Raw genomic sequence first — 25,475 nt, forward strand, 5'->3', positions numbered from 1 at the left:
GTACGAACATGATCTTAAGTTAGATAAAAATGGAAACAAGTAAAATTACTGTAGCAACAAGCCGTACAAACCGTAAAAAATGTGTATTGAAATGCTTAAGGCTATCAGAAAAATTAAGTATAAAACGGCGGAAAAATGAATTTATTGACGCAGAGTCTAGTTTCAGTACTTGCCGTGGATCTGTTATTGCACTTCTATACACACAAAAAGGCAAACGAATATAAGGGTGAAGGGAAATAAGGACATTGGAAACTATAACGAAAATTTGTAGCTACTACAATGAAAGGTAAGGACTATTTCTTAAAAAGTCTTCTATAAATGTATACATCAACAATGTACGCACATACATACGTACTTATGTATACATACTTAAATAGCACTCGCACACACCTATAATAAAAATTCAAATAATTTTATATCTTTCTGCGAATTCGTAGTTACTCTGCTCGCTGTAGTTGCGCTGACGACACTCGCACTCTGCAGTGGCGCAGATCCGGAGTGTAAGTACCGTAAAATTCGGAAACTGGCACTTCACTGGGCCGATCCTACTGACTGTACTCGTTACTATCGTTGTACGAATAAGAGCGTCAAGCGCGAGGTAATTTGTGCCGAAGGCAAGGCCTACAATGCGAAAATAGGGAAATGCTCGACTAATAAGAGTGGCTTGTGTAAACTGACACTAGCGGCGCCCTTGGCGGGGGTGAGTTTCATAATGCTGCAGAAATTTGTCTATCAGCAGGCTTACAAATTCTAAATGTTATACAAATGCCTCATTATTTTTAGGTTGTCAATCCATGCGCTGATGAGGTCTCTGGTGTTTATATGGCTCAAACAGGATACTGTCGTAACTTTTACATTTGTAACAATAATGAAGCCTATCCACAGGTATGCGACGCTGGTAGTCTCTTTAATGCTACAACGGGTAATTGTATACCAGATACTCAATCCGAATGCTGGCAAAATAAATGTATTGGTGAAACTAACGGTACCTATCTACCCGACGCGGCTTCATGTACTTCCTTCTATGTATGTGCGGGAGGAGAAGCAACTGCACAAGTTTGCAACAGCGGTAGTTACTTTAATAGCTCCAGTAGAGTTTGCCAACCTGATCCAAGTGGGGAGTATTGTTGGGAGAATGTGTGTGTTGGAAAGAAAGATGGCGATTATGTTAAAGATATAAATGATTGCTATAGTTATTATGTGTGTGCTGCAGAAAAACCAGTTCAGCAATATTGCCCGGAAGGAAGCTACTTCAATTGGCTTGAAAATGTATGCTTACCTGGTAATTGCCCATCAGATGAAAGTTCAACAGAAAGCCCAACCACGGAAACTACAATCTCATCGACCGAAAGCAGTGAAGAAAGCACAGAATCTTCTTCATCAACAGAATGCTCAACCACGGCAACTACAATCTCATCGACCGAAAGCAGTGAAGAAAGCACAGAATCTTCTTCATCAACAGAATGCTCAACCACAGCAACTACAATCTCATCGACCGAAAGCAGTGAAGAAAGCACAGAATCTTCTTCATCAACAGAATGCTCAACCACGGCAACTACAATCTCATCGACCGAAAGCAGTGAAGAAAGCACAGAATCTTCTTCATCAACAGAATGCTCAACCACGGCAACTACAATCTCATCGACCGAGTGCAGGGAAGAAAGTACAGAGTCTTCTTCATCAACAGAAAGCACCGAAGTCACAACATCTGAAAGCACTACATGCCCTGAAGTCACAACACCTGCTCCCGAAGCGGACTGCTCTTGCCCTGGCGGTTACAAGGAAGGTGAACTAGTGCCTTTCCCAAACTATCCTGAGAATTGTGACAAGTACTATGTGTGCTTTGATGGAAAGCTCCAGGAAAGAGAATGCGGCGCAGGCAATCGCTTTGATAGCAGCCTGGGTGTGTGTGTACGGGACACCGATAATATCTGCTGGCCAGCTGATTGCAATACTCAAGTTGAAGACACCATGGTTTACCGAAGTAGGCGGAGTATTGTCGTAGACGTAGCGGATGAGACATCTGATACGAGGTCCGTGCTTCACGCATTGGGCAGCCCTAATTGCTTAGGTTTGTATGCCGAAGGGGAAGTAGTAACGCATCCCAAGGACTGCCGTAAATATCTAATTTGTGCTAGCGGTGAAATGATATCCAGAGATTGTGGTCTGGATAACTACTTTGATCCAAATACTCTTACATGTAGTATTGACACTCAACAAGCTTGCGATTCAAACGGCAATTATAATCGTGCAAATTATGAAATTACTGATGCGGAATCAAATTGCTCATGCCCCGGCGGTTACAAGGAAGGTGAACTAGTGCCTTTCCCAAACTATCCTGAGAATTGTGACAAGTACTATGTGTGCTTTGATGGAAAGCTCCAAGAAAAGGAGTGCGGTGTAGGAAACCTCTTCAATAGCATTCTGGGTGTGTGTGTACCCGACACAGATCATATATGCTGGCCAACCGAAAGCACTAAGTGCCCTGACACCACAACACCTGCTACCACTACTACTACAGCAGATTGTACATGCCCAGGTGGTTATAAAGAAGGCGAATTGCTGCCGTTCCCTAACTATCCTGAAAACTGCGCTAAATATTATATTTGCTCTAGCGGTAGGCTTCAAGAGCGTGATTGCGGAATAGGCAATCGTTTTGATAGTACACTCGGAGTTTGTGTAGTCGATACCGATAATACCTGCTGGCCAAACGTTTGCAAAGATCAGCCTGATGGCACAGCTTTGGCGGACCCCACCAATTGTACTTCTTTTTACCTATGTGAAGGAGGTCAAGGAGAGGTATACGAATGCCCTAACGAAAAATGGTTTAATCCGAATCAGCAAATTTGCATGCCAGATTTTAATGCAACCTGCATAAATCCTTGCAAAGATACCACAGGCATTACTTTCTTACCAAATCCTGATTGCTCCAAGTACTTCCTTTGTAATGATGGCCGACCGTATGTCGAAACATGTCCTCAAGGTGGATTTGACATAAACTTGGGTAAATGCCACGAAGATGCTGTTTGCGAATCTACTTTATGCTTGGGTAAAGATGATGGATTTACATGGCCTGTGGCAGGCAATGATACCAAATTTTATGTATGCCTCGGTGGTGTAGCACAAATCAACGAATGTAGTCCCGGAAGCATTTATAAAACTTCTGTTGGAGTGTGCTTGGAGCAGCCAAGTGTAAGTCAATGAGACTCCATACATTTGCATGCATTTTTCTATTATTCTTTCATTTTTATTGCAGCCTCAATGTGATCAAAATAAATGCAATTCTTCTACAACTGACTATAACGCCTTTGCACCATTGAATGGTACCGATGATACAGCATTTTGTATGTGCCGTGATGGCGAAGCTTTCTTGCACCACTGTGCAGATAATTACACTTTCCGCGCAGATCTCGGAATATGTTATTCGGTAAGGAGAACAAAGAAGATGAAATGCCTTGTATTCTTTTATTGCTTTGTTTTATTTATTTTAAGAATGCGCCTTGCGACCCGGATTTATGTGACGTTTTTCCTGAGAATACTCGATCTCCGAATCGCAATGATACACACAGCTTCTGTTTGTGTGTGAGCAAGCAGCAAGTAATCGTTGACTGCCCCAACAACCAAACTTATAATCCAGTTTCACGGCTATGCCAAACACAGGATGTTAGTTATAAAGCGTTTTGGTGTAATCTGAAAACGAATTAATTATTAATTTCTTAATCTGTATGCAGGATAAGTGTTCCGCCACTTTTTGCCTTTCGGCTCCGGAGTATTCTATCTTCTCAGCTTTGAACAATGATACCAATGGTTTCTGCATGTGTATTGATTCGAGTGCTGTTTATAAATTATGCGAAGGAGGCAAGAAATTCAATGTGACGAAAGAAATATGCCTATCAGAGACTGAAGAATCTTGTAATGACGCTCTTTGTGCGGGTAATGCCGGTTTGATCTTTGGAGCTGTCGGTGATTCACACTCTTTCTGCTATTGTGTCACGGATGGAGTGGCAAGTAAAAGGAGCTGCCCAAACTCAGAGACATTCAATGATACTTTGCTGATATGCCAGGCGGTGAGCAAAAACAAAAAAATTCATAATTTACTTCGCTAAAAATGTAAGCCTCATGAATTATTGGGTTTTATGTATTATATGTTTCTCTCAGGTGGGTTGCGATGGGCAAGTTTGTCTGACGAATCCTACCAGACCCTTCCCGGCATTCAATGAACCATATTCTTACTGCACTTGCACAAGCAATGATCCGAACTCTGTAACCAAACACAATTGTTGCAATGGAACTCGTTTCAATACGTACGACCTTACGTGCAAAGAGGTAAGATTTTAATATTAAGAAAGCCAATTTCAACTGACTCAATGCATTGTCCATCGTTAACAGGATCCTTGCGATAAGTCCTTCTGCTCCAATGCATCCAATGACGGCATCCCTTATCCAGCCAACAATTTCCCTCAAGGATTTTGCATATGTAAAGATGGAGTCCCAGAACTGTATAATTGTTCGAATGGCTCTATATTCAATCCAACTATCGAAGCATGTATATCGCCCACCCAGGTAAGATAATTCAAACAGCAAACGTATTATTGGCTTAATTTGTTTATTTTGGTTTTAATTTCTCCAGCTGCAATGTGATCTGTCCAAATGTGCTAATGCAACCTCAGAATATACGTATCCCGTTGCAGCTAAGAATGATTCTCATGGTTTTTGCTATTGCTTCTCGGCGACTGAAGTCGAATTCTTCACCTGTCCAGGCAATGCTTTATTCGACCCCATTCGTGAAATTTGTGATGTGAGTGCAAGTAATTGCACTTGTCCAGGTGACTACAAACAAGGGCAACTGTTGCCGAACCCAACGAATTGCCGACTTTACTATGTCTGCAGTCATGGCCGCCTTCAAGAGCTTGATTGTGGAGCTGGGAAGTATTTCAATAAACTTTCTGCAGAATGTCAAGTAGACACAGCTGGTGCTTGTGTGGAAAAACCAGATTGTACCTGTGTAGGCGCTTATCGCGAAGGCGAATTCGTACCTCATCATACCAGCAATCAACTCTATTATATCTGCTACAATTCGAAATTGATGGAGGGCGATTGCGGTGCAGGAAATTTCTTCGACAAAGATAGTCTTTCCTGTCAGTCGCTGAACAGCAGGCGGAGGCAAATGCGCTCAGAAGTTATGCCGGACTATGATGTAAGAGCTTTTAAGTTTTTAAAAAATGTATTTAAAAAATTGACTCAACTTTAAACTGGCCAAGGCTTGTCTCTTTAAAACTACAACAATGTATATTAAAAAATTATCCACCCATGCATAAATACGTGTTATTCAAATACAATATTAAGTTATCGTAACATAGTTTAGAAAATCCGCTTGTTTAACAATCATGATAATTCATAAAATTGCCTCTCTTTAACATTGAGATCCTTCAAATACATGCGACCATGCAAATAAAAATGTTGTTATATGCAAAATTCAAAATTTGGTATTTTTATTCCGAAGTGATTAAAAAATGTATGTATGTACAAAGAAGCTACATTTGATATATAAATTGGCAAAGTGCATTGCATTCGTATCTAAGATAGTAATACGTGAATAATAACTCTTTACGTTACCCTGATATTATTGAGTAATATCTATAAAGTCAGTATTGTAAAGCTTCAGCAGCTTTATACGAGTATAGAGATATACTAAAATAATGACAAAATAGTTTTTTCAGGGACAAGCCCTATTTAAACATATAAACGCTGAATAATTATATTTCCTCTATCCCTATTTCGTAGAGAATTTGTATGGAAAACGATAAACAGTCTGTTCCCTCCAACTGCTCGCAATATGAAATATGTATTGACTCAATTTGGATTCGGCTAAGCTGCCCTGATGAACGTTACTATAATCCTGAACAGCGCAAATGCATGGAACCACGTGATGACATGACTTGCGCTTATGCGCGCGTGAAAAACCTTCCAGTCTGTAGTGCAGCAATGGAACAACGAACGGTGCCTGGAAAGGAATCAAACTGTGCCCAATACTATCGCTGCAGCCATGGAAAGTGGCGTTTAAAAACTTGTCCCAAGCAACATTTTTACTCGACACGTTTGAAAACCTGTATTCCAAGTGCGCATGATGACGCGTGTGTGGCACGAAATGCATCGAAAATTGATATTGAGGTGGGAGAGAATTTCAGCACGTCCCCTTCAAAATGCCATCACATGGCCGTGCGCCACTTTGAACAAAATTGTGCAATGTATCTTATGTGCCTGGAAGGTAAATGGTGGCACCAGTACTGTCCGCTTGGTATGTATTATAACCGCACCCACAACTATTGTATGCCTAATATAAACGGGCAATGCGACACTGCGTCTAACGCAGCGATTTCTGCGAGTTTACTGCATGAGTATTCCGTGCAGTCTTGCGATACACAAGGCGCTCTGCGACCTTCGGCTCTGTCATGCGATCATTACTATGAGTGCCAAGCAGGCTATTGGGAGTTGAAAAAATGTGCACCGCATGAATATTTCAACGCTACTGAGAAGATGTGTCTATCGGATAAAGGAGGTGTTTGCGCTCAACTCCACACGTATAACTCCCACGAGGGCAAGCTACGCGAGTTCCCATTCAACTGCACAGCATATGAGATATGTATTGGCGGTGAATGGAAACGGGCTAGTTGCAATCATTCTTGGATGTTCGATACTATATTGCATATATGTGTTCCCAATGACGGAAGCTGCGCTGAGAATGGGTTGCGGAGGGCTTGTGTCGCGGGAGGGACAAAAGCCCATCCGTCATCTGAAAATTGCACTCAATTTTTTTACTGCCTCCAAGACAGCTGGAAAGAAGGCACTTGTTTGAAAGGCCACACATATGCAAAGGAGCTAGGTGAGTGCATGCCACACAGTGCATATGACAAATGCCAACCTTTGTTTATAAAAGAAAATGTAAAAATTGCTCTGGGCCAAGATTTAGGCGATCAGAAGGGAATTGAAAGTAACCGAAGTGCTCTTTGCCTTGAACGTGAAGATGGCAGTGCTGTGCCCCATCCGGATAGTTGTCTTCATTTTTTTGTTTGTCTCGCAAAGGTGGCAAGAAATAAGCAGAAATGTGTTCGTGGAAGCTTTTTCGATGCTAAACTTGGCTACTGCCGTCCAAACGACGGCAGCTGTCTGGTACCTCTAGGTGGTATATGTGCGAATGCTAGCGATGGAGCATACGTTCCACATCCGGAAGATTGTCGAGGTTATTACCACTGCTCCACTTTGAACGGTACCGTATTGCTCCATTGTCCGGAGGGAGAGTATTATCACAATGCTACGAGTCAATGTCGGATCGATCAGGGTGAATGCCGGGCCAAGGCGCAAAAGTTTGGAAAATGCACTGGCGTCGAGCATGGAAAGCGTTTGCCTCATGAACGTTACTGCAACATATATTACGCCTGCGTACGTGGATTGGCTATACCAGTGGCGTGTCCAGCCGACCATCAGTTCAGCGCGGCTGTTGGTAACTGCATATTTGCTGAAATACTCAAGTGTGAAAATGTCACTCTATCAGAGGTTTTTAGCAACGCCACAATAAGCTACAGCTGTGGTAATCTTACTGATGGCATTCATTTACCCGATATCAGAGATTGCACGAAATATTATGTCTGTTCAGCGGGGACGGCGTTGACGAAAACTTGTCCAACTGGCGCCTTCTTCGATGCTGAACAGCGACTTTGTGTACCAGATGATGGCTCATGCCCATATATCGTAAAATTTCAATCTAGTCAACAATCTACACCTCCGGATCCAGCCGTGTGTGAAGGAGAGCATGGCCTTATGCTCCCCGATCCGGTGAACTGTAATGAGTTTTACGTTTGCATTAATGGAAAGCTGCGTCATGAGCGTTGTAATATCAGCTATTTTTTTAATACGTCCAGAAATGAGTGCCAACCTTATGAGACAAATATTGGAAACATAACAGAAGAGGCAGCGGTGAGTAACGACTCAAACCAAATGAAGAAAGTTCAAAATGTATTACAGTGCATTGATAAGCCCACAAACTATACTAAACTATGCTCGAAAATTCCACGAGGTACTTCAATCGCTGAACAGAGTGACTGTCGACGCTACATTAATTGTAACGACGCCGGCGAGCCAGTCCCACAACGTTGTCGCAATGGAGAGAGTTATGATAGCTTACTCGGTTTTTGCCGACAAAATGATGGCACTTGCTTGTTGGAGAATGGACAGCGAGTTGGAGAGTGCAAAGGATTCCATGGGCAACTAGTACGTGATGTGGACAACTGCCGTGGCTACTTTGTGTGTATTAATGGTCAGAAAATAGTCGGCGAATGTAGCGAAAACGAGTACTTCGACAAGGTCCTGTCTGCATGTCTCGATGATGTGAATAATCAGTGCGGTATAGTCTCCGCCCAATCAACGGAATCGCAAGTGGTGGTAAGGGCAACTATAGAACACTGTTAAAATTGCCAAACGAGTAAATTTTATATTTCTTTTCTGCTTCAGTCCTGCGTTGGCCTCAGTGATTCCACACTTTACCCGTACACACCCGACAACTGCCGCTCCTACTTTCAATGCGTGCATGGCAAACCAAATGTTCACGAATGCGCCGATGGACTATATTTCAATACGTCTATTATGCGCTGTGTGAAGGACATTACAGAATGCGCTATGCCCACAGCGAGTTTGAAGCGGGCGCCGGAATTAGACAACCACAAAGTGAATGTAAGTTCCACTTATTTTGTTGTTTTACCTAATACACGTTCGCTAAAATTTGTTTATAGATTTGTGAGAAGGCAAAACCAGGTGAACGCTATGCCAATATAAATGATCACTGTCATTCTTCTTATGTTTGTGGAGAAGATGGCTCCATAGCTTACACTACTTGCCCCGCGGGCGAACTATACAATGACGAAAGTGGTATGTGTGAGGTTGCAATAAATGTTATTTGCAAAATTTAATAAACGAAATTGATGATTAGTTCAGCATTATTTAACTTGATGAAATTATTTTTCAAATAAAAGTATTGTGTAGAAGTATAGGGTGATCAATTAAGAGGAGTTTTTTTCATTTGCGTTTTTTTACAGATCGCGCGCGAGTTGTGGCAAACTGTCATCGTGGATTTGTTGAACAGCGTTTGGCATTTCATCATGGAAAGACTCATACCGCAACAACGTCTACAAATTGTTCAACTGTATTATGAAAATCAGCGTTCTGTGCCATACAGCTCGTGAAACAATGACTTTATTGAGAAGTCATTTCGGAGAGCAGCTGATTTCACGTTTAGGACCTGTGAGTTGGCCACCAAGATCTTGTGATATCACACCTTTGGACTTTTTTCTTTGGGGATTCGTGAAGTCCAAGGTCTATGCTGATAAACCAGCTACGATTGAAGCTCTGGAAGTCAACATTACGCGTGTTATTCACGACATACCAGTCGAAATGCTCGAACGAGTGATTGAAAATTGGACCTTCAGAATGGACCACCTTAAGCGTAGTTGCGGCCAACATTTGAATGAAGTCATATTCAAAAAGTAAATGTCAAAGAATGTCCTTTCAAATGATAAATAAAGGTTTTGAACATAATTAACATTTTTGTTTTTTTTTTTTTAACTATTGAAAAAAGCACCTCATGATTGATCACCCTATATATTAACAAACAATCGAACAAACTAAGCCCCCTTCAATCTGCGGATACGTTTGTATGATAGGTACATGAGTATTCACAAATATAAATAATGTAAATATTTTGTGTTTAAAACACAATGATACAGTAGGTGGTTTTTCGCAACCCATTTTTCTTCTTAATAAAAAATCAAAAAATCGGGTCACTTCCCTACAAATCAGATCATCTGGTAAGCGCAGAACTCCGCACCATTCGTTTAAAGTTTATAACGTTTTATTCTGAACTCTGAAGTCTGAAGTTTAAACCACAATAAAATTGATGATGCAGAATAGACATTGAGAAGAGTGACCGCTAGCTGTTTAGCCTTCACTTTCGAATGCTGTCCCTCTCTTCCTCTTCTTCTTAATTGCCGCGATAACTGCTTACGCGATTTTGGTCGAATTTAACAAAGCGTGCCAGTCGGGCTAACCGGCGCCAGTTGGACACACCAAGGCAAGCCAAGTCCTTCTCCATCTAATCTTTCCAACGCAGAGAAGGCCTTCCTCTTCCCCTGCTACCACCAGGTGGTATCGGACGACATGACCCAGCCAACGGAGCCGCTGGATCTTTATTCGCTGCGCTATGTCTATGTCGTCGTAAAGCTCATACAGCTCATAGTTCCATATTCCGGTATTCGCTGTTGCCAACGTGCAAAGGTCCAAAAATCTTCCGCTGAATCTTTCTCTCAAACACTCCAAGCGCCGCTTCATCGGATGTTGACATCGTCCACGCTTCTGAGGCATACGTTAGGACGGGCATGATGAGAGCGAGAGTGTTAGTTTTGTTCGTCGAGGGAGGACTTTACTACTCAATTGCCTACTTAGTCCAAAGTAGCAGTCCCTCTCACTTCTGTAAATTATGCAATATACACATAGCCCTCGCATAAGAGTAGAGTCAAACCACGTCAAGTGGGCCCCGAATTTTCCATCAAATTCCCGATTTTAAAATCATATGCATTTTTGGATAGAGAATTTGTCACATAATAATTACTGTGAATAGTTTTTTTTTATTTCGCTTTTTGTTTTGTTTCTTCTGAACTGAATTTCAATATCTCAGAAACTACACTTGATAATTTGATGAAATTTATTTCGGTTACCGAAAAATGTTTACACTATCGATTTAACGACCAAAGACTGTGTTCATCCAATCCGTTCTGAAGATATCGAATTTTTTGTCAGTAGAGGCATTACGCACGAAAACGAACTTGCATGAACATGGCTTTGCAGAGTCGTGCAGTCGCCGCAACTTCTAGTGTCAGTGTGGGGAAAAAAGGTCATAATTGCGTACGTCATAATTTATTCCAAATAACCGCTCACTGGGATGTAAAATTCAAACAATATGTCGGTAAATACGTTTGCAAATCATGTCGTATGAAGATATATAGAGATGGAAGTGTTACTGAAAGTGCAGCATATATACGTCCAAGTCCACAGTGCGTATAATTTTGATATTTATATACATGCATATATTGTGCATTGAATAGTTATTATTTAGGCAAATAAAGTCAATTAGTTCTCAAAATTTGTGACAGAAAGTTTTGATTAATTTTTTCTAGTGCTGACCAAGGAGCAGAAAACGATGAGTCTGAAGTTTCTTCTCATGCAGAAGAATGTTCGGATAGTGAAGCTAATTTTGAAAACCAAGAAATTCAGAAAGACCTAAAATTAGAAAAGGTGAACAGCATTTTACAGGAACTTGGTGAAGCGCCAATAAAAAAACTACGTTTTTCAAAATTAAGTGATATAAATGTCAAAGAGATAAAAGCAGAAACCATCAACGAAAAAAAATACAGCGAGAGTAAATATTCAACAAGGAAAAAAAATTGAATTCAACATTTGGGGAGAATATAACGTCTGCTTTACGTGAGAAAAAAAATACAAATGATAAAATTCAAATTTTAACAACGGTACCAGATGAGGTAACATCGAAACAAATGAGTGAAACAAGTGACCATTCACCCGTATGTAATTTACTATTGTATCGATGGTAAACAGCATCATTTAAGCCTTGTCATCATTTCTGAAAAACTAACCCTCGATACAAGTTCGGTCCACTTATTCAACACAAGACTTGTTAAAAATCTTAAAAGCAAATTTGGATCCAGAAATATAAAAAAGTTCTCTTATTTTTCTGATGGAGCTGCATCGCAGTACAAAAATAAATCTAACTTTTTGAACCTGTATTACCACAAAAAAGATTTCGGCATCGAAGCCGAATGGAATTTCTTCGCGACTTCCCATGGCAAGGGAGTAAAAGAACGCGGCAATTTCATCCCTTCGGACCTGCAAGTAACAAAAAGATTCGAAGTAAAATCTTCTCCGAGGACACATCTTGTTTCACGACTGTTGTTACTAATTAAATTTTATATGTTTTCATGTACATAGATACGGATGTACATATGTAATAAAAATTCTAGTAATGAAACACCTCATTTTTAAATCCTTAATACTTTTGTATGTCTTTTTTGAGTGCTATACGTTTTAGCGTATGATCCCATGGGACAATGCAAGGCCAACTGCGAAGGGCGTCGCGTTGCACCAGACTATACTGCGCATCAAAACTTTACACAGTTTGACAAAAAATTCGATATCTTCAGAACGGATTGGATGAACAAAGTTTTTTTTACAGATTATTAAAGGTGAGCATTGTGCGCTTAATCTGACTGTAATATTGTCCATTTAGAGCGTGAAGAACGCAAAAATAATTGAGATCTTTCATAAAAATTATTGTTAAAAATTATTGTTTCAACAAATACACAGCCTTTGAACGTTAAATCGGTAGAGTAAACATTTTTCGGTAGCCGAAATAAATTTCATTAAATTATCAAGTGTAGTTTCTGAGATATTGATTTTACAAGAAAATCATGCAAAAAAATTCAATTGTTAATAACATAAACAAAAAGCGAAATAAAAAAAAACTATTCACAGCAATTATTATGTGACAAATTCTCTATCCAAAAATGCATTTGATTTTAAAATCGGGAATTTGATGGAAAATTCGGGGCCCACTTGACGTGGTTTGACTCAGTAGGGTTTTAGCTTTATTAGAAAATCTCGAATGTAATCAAAGAGTGACGATTTTTTGTGAAACTTCACATGAAATTTTAAAAACCACTTATTGAACCCTGAAGTTGACCATTGGTTTAATCGTTTCCCAATTGGCCCAGAAGATGTTGAAGATGATTCACGTCTGATGCACGACCTTTCTGGAATGACGTTATAGAGAATATTCGTAATCTGGTTCGACCATTGGATAACTACTCGTTCGATGAATAATTCTGTAGACCAATTCCTAATAAAGCGTGTGGCAGATTTTACATATGTACGTACATATTTTAACATACAAGAAGTGTGTTCGTAGCGCTGCCTGCAATGGGGCCTAAAACAACGTGTCTGCTCATTTCGCATTATCTGCCAATAGGTTTCTAGCCAAGAACATTCGATGCATTAAGTTAAATAGAAGATTCAGATGGACCATTGTGGGAAAAAAGGAGGGATAATAAAGAATGGAGCAATCAAAGTTTTGTACCTAATACAGGGTGCGTACGGTATTTGAGGACAGCTTGAGAGTAAAACTAATTAGTTTTTATTTTCAACAAAATGTAAACTTCATAATTTTTTTACAGAAAATTAACTTATTATATAGTTGGCCGCCGTAGCCGAATGGGTTGTTGCGAGACTACCATTCGGAGCACGTAGGTTCGAATTTCCGTGAAACACCAATATGAAAAAAAAAAACGATTTTTCTAATACCGGTCGCCCCTCCTCATAAAATATATTTGCCGTTTGGAGTTGGCTTAAAACTGTAAGTCTCTCCATTTGTGGAATAACATTAAGACTCACACCATAAATAGAAGGAGCTTGGTTAAACACCCAAAAAGGGTATAAGCGCCAATTATGTATGTATAAGTACATATATAAAATCATTCAATAAAACTTGCGAGAATAAGTAGTGTTATGAAAATGCACGCTCAACCAGACCCCATACGTAGCAATCCAGTGGAGAAGCTAGGCGGCCATAAGTTCGGAGTGCCAATCTTGTGTCGCCATCGCTTTGTGTGAAGGAGCAGAGGCTTGCTGAAAGACGTATGGGCTGTCACTGCGTACACTATCAATTGAGGCGTTCACTGCCGTATCTAAAGTATCGATATAGGTAGCACAATTCATTCGAATTCCTTGAGTAAGGAAGTGGCATGGGGTGGTATGGCACGTCCTTTGTTGAGCAAAACACCTAAAACCAGTGGCTGGCAGCTTCGTGTGCACGACGACAGGAACCTCTGTCTGATTGGAATAAAGCCATCTACCTGTCCTTTCTGTGGTTAGCCGTTTGGTCTTGGTCGAAATTTTTTGCAGAACTTTTAAATTCTGCTGATTGGACAGTGTCAGAGCGCTCTTCGGGTTTTTTGCGTTTTGCATGGCCGACTGATGCTTCCAATTCACAACGAACTTTATGAACGAATGAATGAGCGCACTTAAGAAAATTAGAGATTTCTAAATCGGTGATATTTGCGCAAATAGCGACGATATCTGTATGTCTCTTCCTTTCGTGAGTTAACTTGTAGTCCTCCATGTCTTATCTGAAAAAGAGGGAAAGAGAAAACGTAAAGGGTGTTTTTTTTAGAGGTTAGGCTTTCAAGTTGGCACTACTTTTTTCGTAGATGGTCTTTTTGACAGCTGTCAAATTTGATTGATTTATGCTCAGTTTGGTTTGCCATTTCATAATGAATAGACTTACACCTGAACAACGTTTGCAAATCGTGCAAATTTATTACGAAAATAATGGTTCGGTTCGCGCGACGCATCGAAGAAAATTTTATTCAGCGATAAAGCTCACTTTTGGTTGAATGGGTATGTCAATAAGCAAAATTGTCGCATTTGGAGTGAACATAATCCACAAGCCATTGCTGAGACGCCGTTACATCCTCAAAAAGTCACTGTTTGGTGTGCTCTATGATCCATATTTCTTTAAAAATGAAGCCGGCCATAATGTTACAGTCAATGGAGAGCGCTATAGAGCCATGATTAATGACTTTTTCGTGCCTGAATTGGACGATGTTGATGTGGACGACCTTTGGTTCCAACAAGACGGCGCTACATGCCATACAGGCAACGCAACAATCGATTTATTGAAGGAAACTTTTGGTGAGCGCATTATCTCGCGCTGTGGACCTGTGGCGTGGCCTCCAAGATCGTGCGATATAACACCGCTGGACTATTTCTTGTGGGGCTATGTGAAGTCGCTTGTCTACGCAGATAAGCCCGAGACGATTGACGTCTTGGAAGAGAATAGTAGTAATTTCTGCATTTATTTATAAATATTTCATCTTACATTAAAATAATTTTTACAATAATTCGTTTAAATATACATATAAATATATAAAGAAAGAAATAATAAATTTGTGGCAATAACAATGTTGTCTGTCACAATTCAAAAATTAATCACAAATTGAACTCTGCAATAAGAAAATTTCTATAGCGTAAGGCTGAGTATATAAAGCAAGAGAATATTCGGCCCGTTATTGCTGACATACGGCCCCAATTGCTGCAAAAAGTGGTCGAAAATTGGGCCTCTCGGCTGGAATTTATTCGAGCCAGCCGCGGCGGCCACTTGCCCGAAATCATTTTTAAAACATAATGGCAAACCCTTATCTTTATAATAAAGCTAAATTCTTGGCCATAACATTAAATTATATACGTTTTATTTCATCTTGAAAAACTAACCTCTAAAAAAAACACCCTATATAAGCAGGTACTCAAATACCGTATGCACCCTGTAAGTCTCGAAACGTTCTCAAAATAACTGGAATTTATATTGCACTCACAGCATAGGTTTAGTTGTATGAATTAATTTAGTTTACTTTACATAATATACAAGATACCGTTATATTATAAATTTATGTAATTAATAACTGCTTACATATGCAGACACATTTGGATCTATGCTACCGTTAGCTTGTTCACCTGCACAATCTTTGTTATTATGACCCACCTGTGGACTACATGACAATTAAATAGAAATATGTGTGTATGTATGCATTTGCGTATATATGGCTAGGTGCATCTGTGTGCGTCCAAGTACATTGGCATGTCTATGCATGATTACCTCTATACTAAAGTCGCATATTTTTTGTTGTTGTTTCTGTTATTATTTATTGCTATGCTTTGTTATCTTATTCCAGTATATTAGTTAGTATCTGTCTGTCATTCTAATGACAAACCGAATTATTTTCAAGCTGACCACCGTGCAGAGAAAGGATACAACTTTGCCACTTGCAGGTATGTGTGCACTAGCTGATATACATACATATAATAGATATTTTATATATAGACATACATATATCCTACAGTAAAACCAAAATTAGTGGGAGACTTTGCTATTTTAAAGCAATTAAATGAATTTTTTCAGTGAAATTATTGTTTTACGGCTTAAGTTTGGTTCAAGTTTTTTCGAAAATATTATATTTTAGAGAGTTATTATGAATTCAGTGTTATTCCTGCAGGGTGTGTGTGTACATGCATACGTATTTATATAGTAGAAGTAATGAATTGTTTGAATAGTAAAAAACTCCTTCACTCAGGCAGAAGAAAGGTGTACAAGTATTTTGTCAGACAGGAAATGCAATAATGCGTATTGACCATTTGGATTACTGTCATTCAACGGCGCGTTGTCAATCGCAACGGTTGTGACTAACTGAAGTGAATCGGAATTGTATAATGGGGTAGCAGACGTGATTTATTTGAATGGCCGAGTGTATAATATAACAAAAAATATAAGAAAAGCAAAGTAAAGTGCAGTTCCCATTTGTACACGTAGGTGCAACAAATTAAAAAACAAAAATGTGTATACCCTTTTTCCCATCGTATTATTGTAAAATATGATAACAATAAAACTCTGCAAAGAGTAAATGGACATTTTGAATTAAGTAGACTAATAAAGTGCATTCGCTGGTGGAATATTGCACATATTTAAAATTCGTTTTTATGCATCCACAACTCAGAGCTATGACTTATAAATTATGCTAAAATAACAGACACGTATAATTATTTGCTTTCTGGTTACTTGAAGAAGACAACAAATGAAATGTTTTATTATAGTATGGCTTTGCAACTTTATCATATAAGAATATTTGTGTGCAATAAATCCTCACTTGGGTGTGGCACCTAAAATACAATAAATAATTTCATCGAAGTTAAATAATTTCAAGAAGTTAGTTCTAATTCCAAAGATCGTCAACTCAAACATGACATCAATCTTTATAAAGCCAATTGGAAAAAAATGTACTCATCTCATTTGAACTCATGCGCTTCTCATAAATTAATTGAAATTGAGGACATATGCTAAAATCTATTTATTAACAGTTTCCTCGTCTTGACTTGTCATATTACTATGAAGTTGATGTGGTTTTAGTTTTTATGCTAACTGTCGAATGACATTTCAAAAGCAAAATGGTTTTTAATAAAGTATTTTTATGACACGTCACATTTTCATACTTATATTACATTGCATGTCGTTCAAGTAATATTGGTTTTAATTAATTCATACCGTTGCAGATCGTATTTGTATGTGTGTGGGCAGTTGTTAAGCTTATGAAATGTTCTCACCAAACGCTTTATTTAAATTTACATTGAGGTGAACTGTGTGTGATCTTTACCAAGTGGCCTTTAAATATACATATGCACGTCTGCATATATGTACGTACAACATACACACTTACATGTATACTCACACATTTATGTACGTGTGTAGATACCATTTGTGGCATTCCATGGCACGGCGGCCGCCGTAGCCGAATGGCTTGGTGCGTGACTACCATTCGGAATTCACAGAGAGAACGTAGGTTCGAATCTCGGTGAAACACCAAAATTAAGAAAAAGTTTTTCTAATAGCGGTCGCCCCTCGGCAGGCAATGGCAAACCTCCGAGTGTATTTCCGCCATGAAAAAGCTCCTCATAAAAATATCTGCCGTTCGGAGTCGACTTGAAGCTGTAGGTCCCTCCATTTGTGGAACAGCATCAACACGCACACCACAAATAGGAGGAAGAGCTCGGCCAAACACCCAAAAAGGGTGTACGGGCCAATTATATATATATATATATATATATATATATATATATATATATATATAAGTTTTCCGTTAAATTACATATAACCCGTACACACATATACATTGAAGTGCGTATATTTTAGTGCTCATTCAGTATCCTTAGCGCATATTGTTTCTGTGTATACGTGTGTGTGCATTCACTAATGGACTTGGTTTAAGATTAGCTTTGGTGTAGGCGAGTGGTTTCGCCTATAAATACCAATCCTGGTTTCTGTGCCCCCTATGGGCGTGCAGCAGCAGCATATCTGCCATGAAGTGCTTATTAAAAATACCCTTCATTTTTAGGGCACTACAAATCGTGGAAGAAGCTCGGAAGAAGAACTTTTTTTATTTAATTTATTTAAAACACATATCCTCGTACAATTTTATACGTAGGTGAGAAGTTTTTTCCAGCTCGGCAGAATTCATGGGTGTGGTTGTGTGTGTGAGTATAATACGTGTGTTACGTGCGTGACGGTAAAGAGCTTTTTATAATTTGATCTAGTTCAGTGACTCACCTCCATTTTTTTATTCACAATTAACATGTCTATGACTATTTATACCTTTTTTATAGCAGGATTCCAAATATATTCTTGTACATTCATGGAATAAAAGTCCAGATTGAGTACATTATACTTTTTCTTTTAATGATTTGAACGCGTGTAGTGACGTAATAGTTGAGCGAATATAATTTTTACGCCTTTGAATGAAAAATGTATATTTAATGGATATGAAATTGACCTTCATTTGTATGGAATTATAGACTCACAAAGAAAATGTTAATATGTATATAAAGAAACAACTGTCATTTTATCCGCTAATGACAAACATTCGCATTAAATGTAATATTGCATTTACCTCATAATTATGAACAGTTGCACTGGTTTAAACAAAACCCAATTTCCATTGTTGTGTATTTATGCAAGAGCAATGAATTGTTGTCATACATATTTCTAACTTTGGAATTGTTTGTTCAAGTGTGGATATGTAAATATGTGGTTGCACGAAATGTTGGTATACGCGGCGTATGAGTGACATTCATATCAACATTTGCATGACAAAAAACGTATCGCACAGGGCCGTAGAGAGCATATCCGGGCCGCGGGGGAAAATTGCAAATGCGTGCCCTTTCCAATTATGTCTAATTCAAATAAATACGTATAGTCTCGAGTCCGGGCCCCTCTGAAAACTCCGGGCTCGGGGGAAAAAGTACCCGATCCCCCCCGCCCCCCCTCTCGTCGGGCCTGGTATCGCATATGACTTATGAATATTATGCTATACGTGTGGATTGGATAAAGAAGGAAAAATTCAACTTAATAGGTCAATTTTTACGTCGATACATAAAAATCATTTGCTTCACAACAACGAAAAGTGGAATGAATATTTTTAGCTTATTTTATTTATGAAAGACATTACTCAGATTGAATTCCCTATTTATACGTTAAGGAAAGTAATTGTTGTTGTAAAAATCTAAAACATTCCACATAAACATTGGAGATATGCTATACATATATCCGGGTCGTAGCGGTAACGTAGAACCGACTCTCGGCGGAGCGCAATGCTTTGTAACCTTTAACAAAAATAAAAAAAACCCATATTTTTTTAACATATTACATTTGTTTGGTGTGTGGAAAATTCCCACACTACATTCAACTTGTAATCTGACCTATTAACAGAATGCTTCCTTGAAACTATTTATACTAATTGACTTCATCGAAATGCATTAAAGGAGGTCAGAGAAAATAGTGTATTTTCTAATTCATTTTGCACTAATGCGTTTGTGAGTAGATACCATTCGGTAGAGCCCGTGTTCGAAACCCACGGTGGACATGACAAACACAATGCTATAAAAGGCTATTTCTATTTCTGCCATGCAGAAAAACTCCTCGTAAAAAACATTTGCCGTTCGGAGGGAGCATAAAACTGTAGGACCGCCCATTTATGGAAAAACATCAAGACACATGGTCAAGAACCATTTTGTTTGCAAACATACATGTCTACATAAACATCGAGATACTATTTTTAAATAAAAAAAACAACAATTTTCGTTTTTTAAAACATCCATCTGTACTTATTAAACTGTAGTCTGATCAGTTGGCTTAATAATGTTGACGATAGCAAATAAAGCAAAAAGTTAATTTTCCACTCTCATACATACATAAATCCACCCATGACAAAAATGACACACTTTTGATTACGTGCAATATGGACATACGTCAATAGCGGTTGTGCCCGAATGGTTGTAATAGCTCGGTGACGACTTTAACGGTTAACATGCAAGCGCGCCTAAAAATGTGCTTCACATTTACACAACGATGCAACGTGGCTCAACTCAATACATATATTTCCATACTTGGGTTCAGGGTTGTGTATTTGTGAGTGTATAAGTAGTGTATGTATGTATTTAAACGATTTGTTTGAAGGCACATCAGTATTGACGGTTGGGTTGGAGACGTGTATATACCCATGTGGGCGTTAAACACCAACATACATTGCATATTTGGACATAAATACATTTATCATGAAACTGTTCAATATTTGAAGTTGCGCGTGCATTTAATTTAATTCTCAAACGTTTTCTTAGTTTACGCTATATTAAAATTCATAAGACCTACGTCATCACCCACACCGATAATACTCAAACTGGAATTTAAGAATGATAAATCATTGAAAATAAAGCTGATTTATTCTTGTATTCAAAAGTGTCGGAAGAATATGCAAACATTTTAGTTTCCTTAGGCAACATGTATGACTCGGGTAGTAGTAGCAATGAGAGCACCAATAAAAGCAACAGTAAAAACGCTGCACACACGAAATACAATAGCGAAAGAAATAATAGACAAGCAGTTCACCAGCCTGATAACGAGCAGAGTTTGGATAGTCAATCGAGCGCTAACAGGCGTCATTTTCAAATTTGCGTCGACAGTGTTGACGATGAAAGCACCGCGCGAATAACGGAATCCAATTCCCGGGAGGATCTCATAGCGAGCAGTGAACGCATTGCTGAAGCTCCGCGCGACTTCCCACGTACGTTTCTTGAAAATATTGTATAATGTAACTACATAGTAATTTGAGAGCTCACATGCACGGGAACAATATTTTAATTCATGAATGTATAACTTTTGTAGGATTTTTATCAGTGCCCGCTTTACGCAACTCTCGCCCATACTCGGAGAGTCTGGTAAAGCGCCAAATCTCATCCAGCCCTGCAAAAAGTGAGCGAGCATTACGCTCGAATTCAACAGGGGGGAAAATGCGAGCTAGACGTTTGAGCCAAGACAGTGGAATTGTTACAGGCCGGCTGTTTGGCGGTTTGGTAAGTAGGGATACTCATATCTGACTTCATTTTATAACATGCACACGCAACGTAAAGGCATACACCTACGCTTTTGTTCTCATTTGCAACTTACGATGGTGTTTGTATACTTTGACTATAGGAAAACACGTTCCTCGACACAGTCGCTCCCACCAAGCATTTTGCCAAATCGTCTGACAATTTGTATAATTTCCTGATAAACGAAGCCGCTACCAATGCATACAATCAACAGTGGCAAGAACAACAACAACAAAATGATCATGAGGCCCATCAAACGAAAAAGGAACAGGTACAAGCGGTTATACCTTGCATACCTAAACCAATTGAACGACAAACTGGAATGCAGAAAGCAACTTCGTATACGGAAAAATGGCTTAATTCAACAATGTCACGCGCTTTCGGTCATCTAAAGTCGAGCTCTATTGCGATACCGTTGCCTACTCACATCGAAACAGAGTCAGCAGAACCGAGTCCGACGCAAGCGTTTGGCCCGAAGATCGTGAATACCGAAGATATTCCGGGTACGGCGATGCGACGTAGTCTGGGCCTGCATTTGAGTTCACCACTCGTAGAGGACACAAAACGTGGAGGGGATCACAGCGTGGCGGATGCATTAACTGATGACGATCATTGCGAAGCAATTGAGTCCTCACATTCAAACGTACTACGGGATCAGTTCGGTTACAAACAGTTAATGCTGGTGTCGCGGAAGAGTTCTAAAAGTTCGATGGTGGATAGCAGCTTGAACGGCAGCCTTTATGGTAGCCGAAAAAGCAGTAAAAGCCAGAGCGCTAGTGGAGATGAACGTGAATTGCGCCGCACTAGCAAACAAGACAGAGAGGTGAGACGATATCGCGCACACCTATGCAATTTCATATCCATAAAATGATTTAATTTTGTTCAGGGCCTCGATCCCGAGTCTCTCATGTTTCGTGACGGACGCCGTAAAGTTGATATGGTGCTTGCATGGGAAGAAGAGGACTTCGGTGTAATGACGGAGGCTGAATCCCTTCGCCGTGACCATCGACGTTGCTTCATGGAAAATTTAATAAAGGAAGGACTCGAAGTCGAGCTTGAAGACAAGACACAGTCATTTAATGAAAAAACGTACTTTTTAAAGATTCATCTACCTTGGCGCCTCGAGACCCGACTTGCAGAAGTAATGAATCTGAAGCTACCAATCAAGCGGTTTATTACAATCTCGGTGAAGGCATCATGGGTAAGTATCATGGCCCTTGCATTTCAATAAATACACTTGTACGCGTAATAATTACAAATTTTCATATTCGTAGGATGAAGAGAATGTAGTTGCGCGCAATATGCATTACTGGAAATCTGTCTGGAATCGACTGACGCGCAAAATTCAGCTCGATCAGAGCATTTTAGAAGGAGAAACAACCTTTAAAGCGGCTACAGCTAACGGCAATCCCGAGGAGCAGTGTGTAAAACCTATTATAAGGTTAAATTAAATAACAAATATCCGTCTTTCAATTCCTTAGATTCATCGTCAAAGATCGAGCCACTGCATATACGAGCGCCCAACGTTCACTTATGGTTATGCAAGTGCTCATTCGCACTCCCTTCGACGATAGTGATCGCGTCGGAATTCGTCGTTTGCTTAACGATTCAACATACTTGGCTTGTTTTCCATTGCATGAAGGCCGATATGATCGTCCTCATTCCAGCGGAATGTCATTCGATCGCCGCGTTTTATACCTCACATGGGCGCATCCCTCACAGTGGTACAAAAAGCAACCATTGTGCCTAGTTCGCAAGTATTTTGGCGATAAAATTGCACTTTACTTTTGCTGGTTAGGTTTCTATACTGAGATGCTAGTCTATCCGGCAGTGGTAGGTACCTTGTGTTTTTTATACGGGCTTGCTTCACTGGACTCAGAAGACAATACGCCAAGCAAAGAGATTTGTAATCAATACGGTACTGGTAACATTACACTTTGCCCACTGTGCGACAAGGCCTGCAGCTATCAAAATTTATACGAGTCATGCCTCTTTTCGCGCCTAACATACCTTTTCGACAATCCATCAACAGTATTTTTCGCCATATTCATGTCGTTTTGGGGTACGTAATATCAGTTGTGTATAAGTTCTGTGGGTACATAAACGCCTTTCTTAACAGCAACCACCTTTCTGGAGCTATGGAAACGTAAGCAGTCGGTAATAGTTTGGGAATGGGACTTGCATAATGTTGAGTCTGACGAGGAGAATCGTCCAGAATTTGAAACTAATGCCACAACATTTCGCATGAATCCTGTGACGAGGGAGAAGGAGCCATATATGTCTACGTGGAGCCGTGCCATTCGATTTGTCATCACGGGCAGTGCCGTCTTGTTTATGGTAGCAACAGATTGAATAAGTAGTATATTCTAAATTTATCTTCTTACGATATTTTACAGATCTCTGTTGTGTTGTCTGCTGTGTTGGGTACCATTATATACCGGATTTCCTTGGTTTCGGTCATTTATGGTGGTGGCGGATTCTTCGTAAAGGAGCATGCGAAACTATTTACTACTGTAACTGCGGCACTGATTAATTTAGTTGTAATTATGATATTAACGAGGGTATGATTGTGTGCGTGCCTTATTTCATATTCATTTGAGTTATCTGCACTTCTCGTTTCCCTTTTGCGCTTTAGATTTACCATCGCATGGCTATCAGGTTGACCAATTTGGAAAATCCTAGAACGCATACCGAATACGAGGATTCTTACACATTCAAAATATTCTTTTTTGAATTTATGAATTTTTATTCGTCACTCATTTACATCGCATTCTTTAAAGGCCGTTTTTTCGATTATCCCGGCGATGATCAGGCCAGACGCAGTGAATTCTTTCGCCTGAAAAATGACATCTGCGATCCGGCGGGATGTTTATCGGAATTGTGCATCCAGCTTGCTATCATTATGGTGGGCAAACAATGCTGGAATAATTTCATGGAGTACTTGTTTCCAAAGTTCTACAATTGGTGGCGTCATCGCAAACACAAAGCAGCCACTAAAGATGTCACACACTTACATATGGCCTGGGAGCAAGATTATCATATGCAAGATCCAGGACGCTTGGCTTTATTCGACGAATATTTGGAAATGGGTAAAAAGATAAAATAAATTTCTTTATTTAAGTTCGCCAAATTATAAAATATCATACAAATTCGAATGTACAAAGTACTGCAGTATGGTTTCGTCACACTGTTCGTGGCCGCGTTCCCCTTGGCTCCTTTGTTTGCGCTGCTGAACAATGTTGCTGAAATTCGTTTGGATGCTTATAAAATGGTGACGCAGGCACGACGTCCACTGGCAGAGCGCGTTGAGGACATTGGCGCCTGGTATGGCATCTTGCGTATTATCACCTATACGGCAGTTGTGTCCAACGCCTTTGTGATAGCTTACACGAGTGATTTCATTCCTCGCATGGTCTACAAGTTCGTATACTCAGACACAAACACACTTGCGGGATATATTGAGCATTCGTTGTCGACCTTTAACACGTCAGACTATAAGGAGGAGTGGGGCGCCACCAGCAGCGAAAAAGATCCTGATGTATGCCAATATCGTGGCTACCGGTGAGTTGATTTTTTTCTATTATATAAATATTTTATCTTACCTACGAATATACAAAAATATAAAATAAAAATAGGAATGGACCACATGACCCCGAACCTTATGGTTTGAGTCCACATTATTGGCATGTTTTTGCTGCACGCTTGGCCTTTGTTGTCGTTTTCGAGGTAGTCAGTTTGTGCTTTCAAATATATTTTCTACGATTATTTATTCATATGTACATATGTACCACTCTTTTGATTTCAAGCACGTCGTATTTGTCATCACAGGCATTATGCAATTTATAATTCCCGATATTCCCGCCGAAGTGAAAACGCAAATGCAGCGCGAGCAGCTGCTAGCTAAAGAAGCTAAATATCAGCATGGCATTAAACGGGCGCAGCAGGGAGATAATCAAGATCTGTTGAGCATCTTTCGAGATGCTGGAAGTCGCGGAAGTGGCGCCACTATGGGCACTAGTGGGTTTATGGGCCGTGGCAGTTGGGCGCGCCGTTTCAGTCGCCTCAGTGATGGTTTGGATGCCCACGTAGAAGTGGCGGCGCGGCCTCGTCGCTCAGTCGAGTCGACAGTGTGGGAAGTTTCTTGACACGAAGAAGAAGAGGATTCTGTGGAGCCAACAACAAATGCCAAAAATGAAGTTACCACCTAATCTCGTGAACTGTAGGATCTATACAAGTGTTCGTGTTCACTTAGCTTTCAATTTTTGTATCACGTCCCAGTAATAGCGTAGAGGTGTATATACATACGTACCCATATGGATAAGTTAGCGCAATCAGTTTTATTCGGTATTTTGCATATGTATGCGTGTATGTACATTTATACATACATATGT

The 25,475-nt window shown here is 39.7% G+C and overlaps 1 protein-coding gene across 1 annotated transcript; it reads left to right on the forward strand.

Annotated features, from left to right (window-relative positions):
- The first annotated feature begins 185 nt into the window (after window positions 1-185).
- LOC129242216 (uncharacterized) lies at window positions 186-25,475 on the forward strand. Its single transcript, XM_054878770.1, has 24 exons — window positions 186-286; window positions 438-700; window positions 784-3,192; window positions 3,257-3,427; window positions 3,493-3,663; window positions 3,732-4,067; window positions 4,159-4,326; window positions 4,390-4,563; window positions 4,631-5,197; window positions 5,785-8,439; window positions 8,509-8,727; window positions 8,787-8,922; window positions 20,454-20,777; window positions 20,879-21,066; window positions 21,188-21,907; window positions 21,971-22,285; window positions 22,359-22,504; window positions 22,566-23,146; window positions 23,204-23,421; window positions 23,481-23,645; window positions 23,720-24,173; window positions 24,249-24,645; window positions 24,720-24,810; window positions 24,891-25,475. Exons 1-24 carry the CDS (start codon window positions 280-282, stop codon window positions 25,227-25,229), a joined length of 11,214 nt encoding a protein of 3,737 aa, XP_054734745.1. The 5' UTR covers window positions 186-279; the 3' UTR covers window positions 25,230-25,475.

The sequence above is a fragment of the Anastrepha obliqua genome, chromosome 3 (assembly GCF_027943255.1).
Source record: "Anastrepha obliqua isolate idAnaObli1 chromosome 3, idAnaObli1_1.0, whole genome shotgun sequence".
Classification (NCBI taxonomy): Eukaryota; Metazoa; Arthropoda; class Insecta; order Diptera; family Tephritidae; genus Anastrepha; species Anastrepha obliqua.